The 14,187-nt window shown below is 42.6% G+C and overlaps 1 protein-coding gene across 3 annotated transcripts in view; it reads right to left on the bottom strand.

Annotated features, from left to right (window-relative positions):
* PSD3 (pleckstrin and Sec7 domain containing 3) overlaps positions 1-14,187 on the bottom strand; it is a 248,184-nt gene that overhangs the window by 143,927 nt on the left and 90,070 nt on the right. For all 3 annotated transcript variants that reach the window (XM_070742360.1, XM_070742361.1, XM_070742362.1), the window contains 2 exons: positions 8,715-8,927; positions 8,531-8,611 (listed from right to left, as the gene is read on the bottom strand). In XM_070742360.1, coding sequence (XP_070598461.1) covers positions 8,531-8,611; positions 8,715-8,927 — 294 coding nt within the window. The remainder of the gene's footprint in view (positions 1-8,530; positions 8,612-8,714; positions 8,928-14,187) is intronic.

The following is a 14,187-nucleotide window of genomic DNA, read 5'->3' on the forward strand; positions in this document are numbered from 1 at the left end:
GCGGCCTCCCGAACCTGACCTTTTGCTGAACTTCCGGGTTCAGGTTCGGGAGAACGCCGAAAAGCACCCAGCTGTTTCAAAAGGTGATAGCTGGGCGGCGGCGCCCAGAAGAGCACTGTTTTTGCGTTGTTGTTTTTTTGCTTGCACGCATTAATCGGTTTTACATTATTTCCTATGGGAAATAGGCGTTGATTGCTTACCTGAACGCCTCTTCTCGTACGGTGAGCGGGTACAGCAGTCACATGGGTTGCTCATGTCCAATCCGGTGGAACTGAGCCTAGTGTTAAAAAAGCTTGCCGGATCCGCCCCTTCCCCAGAATTCGCGAATCCATAGACTAGGCTCAGCTGTGAAGCTCTGTAGTGTTCAACTCTCATTGTTAGAGGAAGAAGGTTATAGGAAAGTAAAGAAGACACATACAAGGGCGGGAAGTGACTGCTGTACCCGCTCACCGTACGAGAAGAGGCGTTCAGGTAAGCAATCAATGCCTATTCTCCGTACTGAAGGAGCGGGTCCAGCAGTCACATGGGACATACCCAATAGATGGTCCCTAGGGTGGGATTAGATTGCTATCGTGTGAGATAACGGATTGGAGTACCCTTCTGCCGAAGGCAGCGTCCGCTGAAGCGTATGAATCAATCTTGTAGTGCCTGATGAAGGAATTTGGCGAGGCCCAAGTGGCTGCTTTGCAGACCTCCTCCAACGGGGCTTGAGTCGCCCAAGCGGCCGAAGTGGCTGCGCTCCTGGTGGAATGCGCTGTGATGTTCCTTGGAACTGAGAGGGAGGCCGACTCATAGGCCTTAGATATAGTCCCTCTGATCCAACGGCCTATTACTGTTGAAGACACTTTGGCACCCATGACTCTGGGGTGATAGGCTATAAAAAGTGCTTCTGACCTCCGAAAGGGTCCTGTGCGTTGGATATAGATTCTCAGCGCTCTAATGAGATCCAGGGTGTGCCATCTAATTGCCAAGGGATGGTCTCGTTGGAGGCAGAAGGAAGGTAGGACAATATCCTGAGTTCTGTGGAACATGGAACTGACCTTGGGTAAGAAGGTGGGGTCCAGTCGCAAGACTACCTTGTCCTGATGAAATTGACAAAGGTCCTGCCTGATTGAGAGGGCAGCCAGCTCCGAAATGCGTCGGGCAGAGGTAATAGCCACCAGAAATGCTACTTTAAAGGATAGGTATCTGAGGGACGCCGATTTTAGGGGTTCGTATGGTGCCTGCGTGAGGGAGTGGAGAACCCGTGGCAAATCCCAGGATGGATACCTGTGGACCTTGGAAGGTCTAAGGTTGGCTATGCCCTTGAGGAATTCCTGAACTTCTGGGAAGGATCGGAGAGGCTGTCTGCGGGGGCCCCCTAGGACAGAGGAAATGGCCGCCAGATGATGCCGGAGGGTGCTGGTGGAAAGTCCTTTATGGAAACCTTGCATAAGGAAGGAAATGATTCTGTGTATGGGAATGCACAGGGGAGAAAGGCCTTCCTGTAGACACCACTGGTGAAACTCGGACCACGTGTGGTCGTAGATTCGATTGGTCGAACCCCTTCTGGCCTTTAAAATGACCTCCACTGTATCGGGGTCGTGACCACGCAGTTCTAAGTCTCTCCTGATAACAGCCAGGCGGTGAGGTGGAACCACTCCGGGTCTGGATGGAATGAGGCCCCCTGCCGCAGCATATCCCCCGAAACGGGGAGTCGCCAAGGGTCCTGGACGGACAACTGTTGGAGATCCGCGAACCAGGGCCGGCGGGGCCAATGAGGGGCGATTAAGATTACTCGGGCCCTCTCGGTGAGGACCTTGTGAATCACATCCGGGAGAATTGGAATTGGAGGGAATGCGTAGAGTAGGCCTGGAGGCCATGGGCTCCGGAGGGCATTGATTGCTTCTGCTCCCGGGGATGGAAATCTGGAAAAGAAGCGAGGGAGTTGGGCGTTCGCATTGGTCGCGAAGAGATCCAGGACTGGTAGGCCGAATCTGAGGCTGATTTGATGGAACAGGTCTTGATGGAGGTTCCACTCTCCTGGGTCTATCATTGCTCGAGATAGCCAATCCGCCTGGACGTTGAGGCTCCTCGAGATGTGGTCGGCTAGGAGCGACCGAAGATGTTTTTCCGCCCAAAGGCCTAACTTGAGGGCCTCCCTCATGAGGGCTTTGGATCTCGTGCCCCCCTGTCTGCAGATATGGCTTTTTGTGGCAATGTTGTCGGTGAGAATGAGAACGTGCCGGTTGGGAATGCGAGGAGAGAAATGCTTCAGAGCCAGGGAAACGGCTCTTAACTCTAGCCAATTGATTGGCTTGGAAGCTTCCTCCGGGGACCACGTGCCCTGGGCTATCATCCCTTTGGCGTGGGCGCCCCATCCCGATAGACTGGCATCTGTGGTGATGACAAATTGATCCGGGCACCTGAACGGGGATCCTTTGTCCATGGCCGGAGACTTCCACCACTTGAAGGATCTGCGAACAATTGGTGGGATGACAATGCGACGATTTGAGTTGCTGTGCCCCGATCTCTGAAAGGGTAATAGGAGCCACTGTAGTTCCCTAGCATGAAGGCGAGCCCAGGGAATGATGCCTATGCATGACACCATCTTCCCCAAAAGGGAAGACAGGGATACTATGGATACTGAAGGTTTAGATAAAATGCAAGAAATTAACTCCCCTATACTGAATTTTCTCTCGGGAGAGAGAAAGACCTGGGAGGATTCTGAATTAATAATGGATCCCAGGTGTAAAATGGATGTGGAAGGTTGGAGATGACTTTTATCAAAGTTGATGGAAAATCCATGGTCCTGAAGGACTGACATGGTGACAGAAAGGTCTGTTTTCACTTTCTCTAGGGAGTTCCCATGAATCAAAATATCATCAAGATAACATAAAATGTGAATGGGAGACGCCCGGATATAGGCCGCCAGGGACCCCAAGAGCTTTGTAAAAACCCGAGGGGCCGAGGAAAGGCCAAATGGCATCGCCCTATACTGGAAATGCCTGCCTTGAAAGGAGAAACGCAAAAATTTTCTGTGGCATTTGGCTATAGGAATGTGGAGGTAAGCCTCCGTGAGGTCTAAAGAGACCATGAAATCTCCCGTGTGGATGGCGGCCAAAATAGATGATAAGGAGTGCATCTTAAACTTCCTATATTTGATGAATAGGTTCAGCTTCTTTAAATCCAAAATAGCTCTCCAACCTCCGGAGGATTTTGGAACCATAAATAGGATGCAGTAAAAACCTAGACCCTTCTGACCGGAAGGAACCGGTTGGATGGCTCTGATGGACAATAAGTGGGAAATGGCCTCCTCCATACGGTTACAATCTGAGGAGGACCTGGGAGAAGGGCAGGAAATAAAACGTTTCGGGGGGGGAGAAATAAATTCTAAAAGAAGGCCTGTTTGAACAGTGTCAATGACCCAGGGGTCCTTGGAGGTGAGACGCCAATTAGAGGCGAAATGGGCTAGGCGACCACCTATGGGAATTGAGGAAAAATTACCATCTAGGTTTCTTTGAAGCCCTGTTAGAGGACGCTCCCCTTTGGAAGCGAAACCCTCTGCCCCTGGAGTTCCTACCTTGGGAACGAAAACGGGGGGAATACTGACCTGGAGATCTCTGATAGGAAGCCGCTTGATCTTGCTGACGCCCTGGGCGACGAAAGGACTGCGTTTTGGTAGCCTTTTTGGTGGTTGGACCCAAAACTTTCTTCTTGTCCGTGGTTTCCGTGAGGAGTGGATCCAGAAGATCACCGAAAAGAAGGTCGCGCTTTAAGGGTCCCAGGGATAACTGCCACTTCTGGCGTACTCCCGCTTGCCAAGGGCGAATCCATAGGAGTCTTCTTGCCGTTGTAGAAGCTGCAATAGACTTAGCAGAAAATCTAGTAGATTGTAAAGTGGCATCAGCCACGTACTGAGCAGCTGCAAAGACCTTGTTGAAGTCTTGTTGACCTCTCAAGTCATCGGGAGGAATATGCTGTTGAAGTTGGCGAAGCCAGAGAAGCATAGCTCTGGAGAAAAAGGAAGCCGCTGCAGAACTTTTAATGGCCCAGGAATCTGCGGTGAATCCTCTTTTGAGCATTTGTTCAATCCGCTTGTCCTCTGGGCGGAGGACTTCCTCTGCTTCGCCTGGCACAGCAGCCGCCGAGTGAAGGATCTTGACAGGTTCATCCGGTTTAGGAAAGGATAGGAGCTCCTCATAGGAAGAGGAAAGTTTGTACAATTTCCTGTCCTTGGTTGAGGGATTAAGCCCAGAGGCTGGGAAATCCCACTGCTTAAGTAAGGCATCTTTAAACAATTTAGGCATAGGAATTACCTCGTTATCCTCCTGTTCCTCTGTGAAGTAAGGTAAATTCTCCTCCGGGGGATCAGTGGATGTGGAGGCCTGTTTCTCCTGGGCCGCCAATCCCGTAGAAATTCTAGCTTTGAGGAGGAGAGATTTAAACAATTGAGAAGGAAAAATAGTAATTGGAGAAGGAACCTTTATTTGGGATTCCTCATCATCTGAGAGGCCTTGAAAGGGATCCTCATCCTCCTCCATATCCTCATATTCGTCCTGAGAGGAATCTGAATCATCCTGAATAGGAGCTCTAACCGCTGGGGAAGAACCCAAGGGGCGGGAGGGACGAGGAGGTGGAGGAGGTAAGGGAAGCTCATTGATGGTAGAGAATTTAGCATCAATGGCCTTGGACAACACAGAAAAAATAGATTGGAATTCAGGAGGTAAACTAGAAATATCAGCAGGAATGGCAGAAGAATCCCTGAGGGCCTGGGAGGATCCTGGCTGGGGGGAATCTTCAATAAGATCTGGTTCCTCTGGACCTATTCCCCATAGGTTAGGTTGGGGTCTGTCTAGGTTTGGCCATCCAGAGATAACACAGGGACCCCAGAAGGAGGCAGACTAGAAGCCTCTGGGGGGTCTTGACTACTGAGTACTTGGGCCTGTACTTTCAAACGCTTTGCTGATTTGTCATGGATTCTTTGTAGGGCTAGGTCCCTTCTCTTCTCAGCCCTGGTGACCTTGGTCGAGGGGCGGGCCCCTGAAGAAGAGGAGGTCGAGGCCTGGGGGATACTGATAATCTCATCGCCTGTAGGCCTGGCCTCTCTGGGACCTTTAGTTGTGCCTCTCTTGGGAAAAGTAGCCATAGTCTGACAATTAACAGAAGACCAGGCTGAGCCAAATAACTGAATAATTAGGGAGAAGAATTTCAAAGCCTTCCCAAGAGGAATGGATCCTGCTCCAAGGCCTCGGAGCTGCTGAGACTTGAGGACAATCTGGGCAAACCCAGAGTTCGTGCCCCCAAATACAGCGTGGCCAGCCTCCCTAAACTTTAATTAAAGTAACCAAGGCACTCTGGTTGGAGGCTTAGCCGGTGGAGAATTAAGCCTGAGCGTCCCAAAGCCCACTCCGGGATCCACGCGGTGGACTGAGGCCTACGCGGCTGGCAGGAGGCCAACACGAGAGACCTAAATTTAAAAAGGGCGCGAAGGCCTTCGCGCCGAAAAATCGCTCCGTAATAAAATTCTTAAAGGGGAAGCGATCGACTAAGTCCAGGAGACTAGAACAAGCGTCTCACTCCGCAGGAGGTATTTCTTAAGCCCTTTAACGTTTTATACAATAATGAATCAATGAATCAATACTTGCACCAAGACCTCCAGGCCAAAGGATTAAAAGAATCCACAAGCGGCAGCGGGGATCGTAAACGGCAAAACAGCCGGGGGAAAACGAAACCGCAACTTCTCCCAAGGAAAAAAGCCGAGCCACAAACGGCTGGCGCTATTAGTGCAAGTAAATAAATAAGGATAAACAATTCTTACTACTTTTGAAGGAAAAGATCGAAGGGAAGGTGTTAGAATGTTGAACGAGCTATCACAATACAACCGCAGGATATGCGAACTGAGCGAATTCTGGGGAAGGGGCGGATCCGGCAAGCTTTTTTAACACTAGGCTCAGTTCCACCGGATTGGACATGAGCAACCCATGTGACTGCTGGACCCGCTCCTTCAGTACGGAGAACATTGTTTTGCCTTACAAACTTTTCGCCTTACGAACCTCCTCCCGGAACCAATTAAGTTCGTAAGCCATCAACACAAACACAGTTGCCTTAAGTATCAAAGACCGTACAGAACACCTCAGCACCTGTGCTGGTCTAACTTGGGAGGGAGCGGGGAACAGTCATGCTATACTAATTTCTATAAGAATGCTACAAATAAAAAGGATATTATTATTGTTGTTGTTGTTGTTATTATTATTATTACTGCTTAGTCACTACTACTACTTAGCTACTAATCTTACTTGAAAAGAAAGCTGAGGTGTATATTTTAAGACTGTTAAAAATCTACTGCCTACCTATAAAACAGATCCCAGTTTATACTAGCAAATACTTGCTAGAAATATCTGTAGGTATAGCAAACATACAGCAACCTTGGCTATAATTCCTGGGACTAAGGAAATGTGGGAAAACAAGAAGGAAAGGGAGAGATAGGATTAGTTATTTTCTTAAACGTGATTACATGAAATCTCTGTGGCGCTGGGTTTACTTTAAATGCGTCTTCCAGCACAGAGTGTGCATCCTGCAAAAAACATGCCTTCAAGTCTATCAACCTACAGCAGTCGTGGGGGGTTTTTTATTAAAAAATGATGCAGCTGTCATCATTTTTCAGCTTTCTCTTCTACGTTCCTTATATCTCTTTCACAGCCCTGCTGTTACTTCTTGTTCTTTCTCCTTCCACTGCCTCATACAACTGCACAATAAACTTTTCTTTTTTTACAAAACCATTTAAAATAAATAAGCAAGTTTCTTTTGATGAAGTTGTGCTGTGCATTTCCAGCCCTCTCTACCCCCCCCCCCCAAACCCACCAACTACAAACAAATTGCACAGAAGGTCCATCTAATTTGTGGCTATTTTAAAACAGGCACATGCGGAGGCAGGACCACATCTGCTTAAATCCCCACTCCAATTCAACTGTGATGGCTACTTTCCAAAGCCCATATCACATTCATTTCTCTCTGGATGTAACAAGACAAAATAGAGCTTTGTGGTAAAACAGGTGCATTGTATTTTGAAGGTCTCATAATTTTTGGAATCTCCAGTTGGAATGATCTAGTAACAGGAGATGAGAAATATTTTCTGCCTGGACAGTTGCAAGCAGTTAGAAAAATGGATGGCGGAGAAAAAGAAATGTATCTCTTTCCAGTCTAAAATTCATTTTGAATCAAATAAAACTAAATAAAATAAAATAAAATAGACCACTTGGTTTCATGCTTTTAATGGGATACATGCACTGAATTGTCCATAGAATCCTTCACAGGAAAGATTAATAAGAACAATTTCCTCTGATGTCTCCCAAAATACAGTTCTGTGGATGGGACCGTGACATGGATCGTTATTGGTTAGGCAATAAAACTAGTACTCTACAGAGAAATCTAAATTAGCTCAGTACGTTGAGTTTTTACCAGAAATTATTCCAAATACTTCTCACCATGGCTATAAATTTTATAGTTTTGTATACTTTTTTATTGTTTTAAATTGTGGTAATGTTTTGCTGTTTTCAAATGTTTGAAAGCCACTCAGAGCCATCTATTGAGCTAGTCAGGGGTGTCAAACTCGATTTCATTGAGGGCCACATTAGGGTTGTGTTTGATCACAGAGGGCCGGAGTGGGCGTGGCCAGCTCAACGTCACTCATATCAGCAGCAACTGTGGTGGCCTGAGGACGCTGCCAGAGAAAACAGGTTCCCAATGTCTGTTTTTGGCTGCGACGGCCTCCTGCAACCAGCCTTCCCAAGCTCCCTTTTCACTGGCAGTGGCACTGAGGGCCAATCCTTCACTGTTTTCAGGGCAGCCCCACAGGCCAAATCTAAGTACCTCACAGGCCAGATCTGGGCCCCGGGCCTTGAGTTTAACACTCCTGAGCTAAGTGGCTATATAGTACATATTTGATAAATGAATAAATCAGTGTTCCCCAACATTAGAAACTTTAAGATATGTGGAGGTCAACTTCCAGAATTGCTTGGGAATTCTGGGAGTTGAAGCCAACACAACTTAATTAAAGTTGCCATGGTAGGAAATACTGAAATAAATAAATAAAATGAATTTTTTTTAAAAAAAAATTATCTGGAAAGGTATGAATATAGGTATACATATTATGTATATGTATGTATGTGTGTATCCCAAGCACTTAAAATAATAATAATAATAATAATAATAATAATAATAATAATAATATATTTATTTATTATTTTTATTTATTACTTAGATTTGTATGCTGCCCCTCTCCGCAGACTCGGGGCGGCTCACAACAAGATACAACAGTTCATAACATAATAATAATAATAATAATAATAATAATAATTTATTAGATTTGTATGCCGCCCCTCTCCGATTTAAAGTGAATCTAATTATATTCTAGTTAAATTATGCAAATGAAGTAAATGTTGGCACACGTTTAGCACTGGTTTATCCATAGTATAGCATTAACTTAAGCACATCATTTTCCTTGGATAAGAAATATACACGAAAATACATGGGGAAAATGGCTTTTTACCTGAGAGAGTAATCCAAAGACATATCCGTGAAATCAAAGAACTTGAGGTATTCTTCAGCTACAAGCTTACTAAACTCATTGCTTCAAAAGAAAAAGAAAAAGCAGAGATCAGATTATGAAGAAATGAAACTCAAACGTATCCATAACATTTCTAAAAGGTTCAAGGCAGAAAATCGGAACGTACTTTTTCCCCAAATGCTTTGCCACATCAGATCGTTTGAATCTATCCAGATGATAGAGGCGCTTTGCCAGCCTCCGGGCAGCGTCCACATTACCACTGGTCGTACCGTTGATGAAGTCATGGCTCAGGTTTTCATGTCCCTCTTTTTCCAGAATATCATGGCGGCCCATATCCCCCGTGGCGTCTAACGGTGTAGTACATTCCAGTCTTGCATTGCTATGAAACAGGAGAGAATATTAACGGGAGGAACAAGAGTAGAATTTTTTTTTTTTAAGTGCAAATCATTTACGTCGGCAAATAAATAACAGATGATTAGAAAACTTTCATTACATTATATGCACAAATTAAAATGGACATGATATGTTTCTATTGAAATTCTATAGAAGTGAATGGAAATTTCTATTTTCTGTTTTATTTTAAGGAGACTTTTTGAGACAAATTTTCTAGACTTTTTTTCTTTTTTTTCAGCAATCTCAAACCTTAATGTTAAATCAGAAATCTTAATAGACTTGCTGTCCTGTTCAAAAACCCAGAAACTTTATTGAAAGAAAGTAGTCTTTTTATAGAAATTTATTAAAAGTTTGAACATATATACACATAACTCTTAATGAAAGCTGAAAAATTTTAAATTCTTCATGGTTTCTGTTATAGTTTACTTGTTTTAAATACAAAACTTTGTAAATAATAATAATAATAATAATAGCCATTGACAAAATCTCCATCTGTCAATTGCAAAAGGCCGTTTTACTGGGATCGGCAAACATAATTCGCCGCTACATCACGCAGTCCTGGGTGCTTAGGAAGTGCCTGACTGGTGATGAAATACAAAATCCAGCATAGTGATCTCGTTTGCTGTGTTGTACTGACATAATAATAATAATAATAATAATAATAATAATAATAATAATAATAATAATAATAATAATAATTATTATTATTATTATTATTATTATTATTATTATTATTATTTATTAGATTTGTATGTCGCCCCTCTCCAAAGACTCGGGGCGGCTCACAATACAATATACAATGTACATATCCAATATTAAAAAACGGATTAAAACCATTATCATAAAAAATTAATCTCACAATCCAAGTAAGCCATACATAAATCGTAGTAGCTAAGGGGCATATCAACTTCCCCAAATAGTTTGATATTTAAGATATGATCACCATAATATATTTTGGGTGATAAAATTCTGTGCAACTATTTTCATTACAAGATGGAATTACTTTTATTTCAAAGCTCTTTTAAAAATGAGAGCAAAATGCAAGAATTAAAATTAGGAATATGTGAAACATTTTATTTTGAGCTATTTGAAGTGTAAAATTGTGACATATCCCATTTTGAGTGCAAAATTAATATTTTTCAAACAAAAAGCAACCTCGTGCTTGAAATGTGATGTTTCACAAAGTCATCTTGAAATGGTTGCAAACATTTTGCACATTCCAAGTTATGAAGCCTTTAATTAATTAAGTAAACAGTGCCATCAAACTAAATTTAGTAAACTCTTTCCACCTAAGATGACTTTACTTAATATATTAAACTTAAAGTATTTATTTAGAGCATTTATATCTCAAGAGTTCCCAAAACAGCTCATGCAACCATGGAAATACAAAGGAGACATCATAGAAATAAAAAGACATGGGAAGGAAAGAGAAAGCAAAATAACTCAGGGACACCTTCTTTACTATAGCGGCCAATTGTGGTGAAATGATTTGTTCAGGAAAGCCCTGATGATACTATAACCTTATGGCAGTGTTTCTCAATTATTTGCTGTTATGTCCCCGCTAGGAAGAAGTAAACATTTTGCGCGCCCCCCCCAACTCTCCGCTGGGACGATTGTTTGCAATATTCAGCACGTTTTCACTGAAAAAACTCAAGCGGCCTATCAGGGTGATTGGAGTGCAATGTATTTAAGTGACACTTTAATTTATTTGGCTTCATGCTGTCCGCTGCCAACATTTTTAGACACAGTAAATATACCGGTCTTTCCTCGTCTCCCACCATAGTCACAGTGAAACCAAGTGCTACATACCCTTCGTCATATTTCTTCAGCTTAGCTTTTGGGAGACTTACGTTTGTCTCATTATCTCCGTCTCTCTCCTTTCTTTTCATCCCTGTTAAATATTTTTCCATGGTGTCTCTTAAGGATTTATTATCTGCATATCTCCTACTCTGTGCCGTGTGCTATTGTTTGACACAAAAAACCTCTACTACCTGCGGCAAAAAAAAGCAGTCTACAGGGTCATACGCCCCCCTGGTATCGCTCTGTGCCTCCCCCAGGGGTCCCCACCCCAATATTTGAGAAACATTGCCCTATGGTAAGAAGTCGTTTCATTTAACTCCAGCACGAATCACTTTTTTTTCAGTTAAACACACATTTATTTATTTATTTATTTATTTATTTATTCATTCATTCATTCATTCATTTATTTATGAAGTTTATTTACTGCTCCATTTCTAAATGACTCTATAAAGATATCATTATCTTCAAGATTGTCCCAAATGAAGGAACACTTTTCCATCAAATGTAATATAAACTAAGACTTTTCTGGTTCCAATCTAGGACTCTATAATCCATCAAATGTGCTGCTGCTATGAAGCATTTTTCACAACTCATGTTTCATTTTTATTGCTTTATAGCCTTCTCACCGGCATAACTACTTGATAAGTGTGGATCGTGTGAGTCTATTTCCTGATAATACACAGGGCTGGTTTTGAAACATAACCAAGCACCCTACCATGTTTCCCTGAAAACAAGACCCAGTCTTTATTTTCTTTTGGTTACCAAAATAAGCACTAGGGCTCCTTTCCGCGGATCTCTTATTTGTTTTGAGTGCCACCGCTGCGAAGTGGGGGTGGGAGTGGAGTTACCTCATGAGCTGCACAACATTTACCTCAGGGCCCCTGCAGCCAGGCCATCCATACCCCAACAACTGCCTCGCCTCGCAGAGGCTGCAAGCCAGGGGTGGGTGGAGGATGAGGTGAGGCAGGTGGGGGTGGAGGACAAGGTGAGGAAGTGGGGAAGGGCTTATTTGGGGGTAGGGTTTATATTGGATGCACATGCCGAAAATACACTAGGGCTTATTTTCAGGATAGGTCTTTTTGGGGGGGACATGGTATCTGGAAAGTATTCTTAAAAAGCCATCATCACACCACATCTTTGATTCAGACACATGGTCAACAGCATCCTGCAACAAACTTCAGACACGTGGTCAACAGCACATTCAGACACATGGTCAACAATATCCAGACACATGGTCAACAGCATCCCGCAACAAACTTCATGGCTTCAGGGCTGTAAGGAGAGCTGGTTCATCATGGCACAGCTCCAGACTACAGTGTTCCCTCAATTTTCGCGGGTTCGACCTTCGCGGAACGTCTATACCACGGTTTTTCAAAAATATTAATTAAAAAATACTTTGCGGGTTTTTTCCCTATACCACGGTTTTTCACACCAGATGACGTCATATGTCATTGCCAAACTTTCGTCTGCCTTTAATAAATATTTTTTTTAATAAACTTTAATAAATAAACATGGTGAGTAATAATCTGAATGGCTGCTAAGGGAATGGAAAATTGCAATTTAGGGATTTAAAGTGTTAAGGGAAGGCTTGTGATACTGTTCATAGCCAAAAATAGTGTATTTACTTCCGCATCTCTACTTCGCGGAAATTCAACTTTCGCGGGCACTCTCGGAACGTATCCCCCGCGAAAAGCGAGGGAACACTGTATTCCTTTATTGGTTATATGCGGAAAATGGGGGAGAAAATACTAAATAGATATGTCATGGCTTAAGGCTCCCATTTGCCTCTTTAGAACCCCCAAGCCCCAGAATTGGAGGGGTTTTTTTTTACATTTGGAGGAAGCCAAGGAGTCAATGACTACCTTAAGCCTCTCTGCATAAGCCCTTTTCTCTTCCATATTTGCAAACCTGGATGATTTGGTCCCACCCACTACAGTGACATTATGACATCACTAATTCTACACCCAGCAGCCGTCAGAAAAAGTCTGTTCACTTTCTGTTTTCAAGTCAGCAAATCATCATTGCCAAATAGTCCATTCTGAGCACTAAGCCAGCATGAACAGTAACAATGGTTAATAATATGTTTATGATGCCAACTTTATGAAAAGCTTCTAGAGAGAAAAGCCATTCAAACTGTATATAAATATTGTGATTTGTATTGTAGTACAATCTACTCCAGTCACTATCTCTAAAATGAGAAAATGTCATTTTTCAGCATATTGCTGATTGGACATATCAATAGTAGAAAAGAAGGAAGCAAGAAAGTGAGTGGACCGACAGGTGAAAGTCTGTGACTAAAGTAGGAAGATTTTTTTTTTAAAGAGGCAAACAACCTAAGGAAAATATTGCATATAAAATTAAAGAAGAAATTCAAGGAGAATTGACTATTTCAAACAGAGGCATCAAGACTCAAAATATACAGATATAGTATTCCATAAATATTGGTGAATTCTTAAACTTCAGCTTTATTAATTTGGTTAGGAAATGCCATGGATTGTAAATAGAAATTAGTTTGATGCTTTTTAAAACAATTCTATTAAAGGTTAATGTTGATTGTTTGATGCCCAGACCTTTTGCCCTAAAACAGTCTAATGAAGGTTGCATAAGAGTAACAGATATATTCCTAATCTTCGTTTGGCTACTAAATCTCTTTACAATGTACAGTACTTCTGTAAATCATTTTTTTCCAGAATTAGTTCTTATATTGCCATCATATAAGCATTAAAATTACCCTAAAAGGAAAACTGAGCAATGGTACAGTAGAATTATTAAATCTAAGTTAGTGCCTGATTGCAAAATTACTCCAAATTGCAAATAAATATACAGGTTATTTAAATATATAAGGTTGAATATACAATTCAACCTTAACAGAATTTAATGGCAGAGCACATGTACTCACTCCATTAGGTTCATTTCAAAGAAGCTAGAAATGTATGTTTCTGAGACTCCATCACAATTAGCCCTACATAGTTGTGAACCAGGTTCAATGAAGGACTATGTACGGCATGTTTCAGAAGAATTTTCATTGCAGTTCCCAAATTTCCCCCATATCATTGACCATTATAAAAACTAGACCAAAAAGGACAAAAGGTTGGAAGAGGCTGGCACAGGCAGAATTCTTTATGTTGCCATTTCTTTGCTTCAAATTTCTTTGTCCTCTCATCTGCAAAAATAATTTGGTATACTGTATTTTTTTGGAGTATAAGACACACCTTTTTCCTCCCTAAAAGAGGCTGATAATTTGGGTGCGTCTTATACTCTGAATGAAGGGGCCCCCCCAACTAGCTACTAACGATCTTCCTAGCTCTTATCTTGAGGCTCTTTCATTGCTTCTCTTTGCAAAGAATGTATTCCAAGCCCTAAGTCTTTGCAAGGTTTTTTTCATTGCTCTAATTTGCTCCCAATAAGTTTCTTTCCTGCCCTAACCAGGTGCTAATGATATTCCC

The sequence above is a fragment of the Erythrolamprus reginae genome, chromosome 2 (genome assembly GCF_031021105.1).
Source record: "Erythrolamprus reginae isolate rEryReg1 chromosome 2, rEryReg1.hap1, whole genome shotgun sequence".
Taxonomy (NCBI): Eukaryota; Metazoa; Chordata; class Lepidosauria; order Squamata; family Dipsadidae; genus Erythrolamprus; species Erythrolamprus reginae.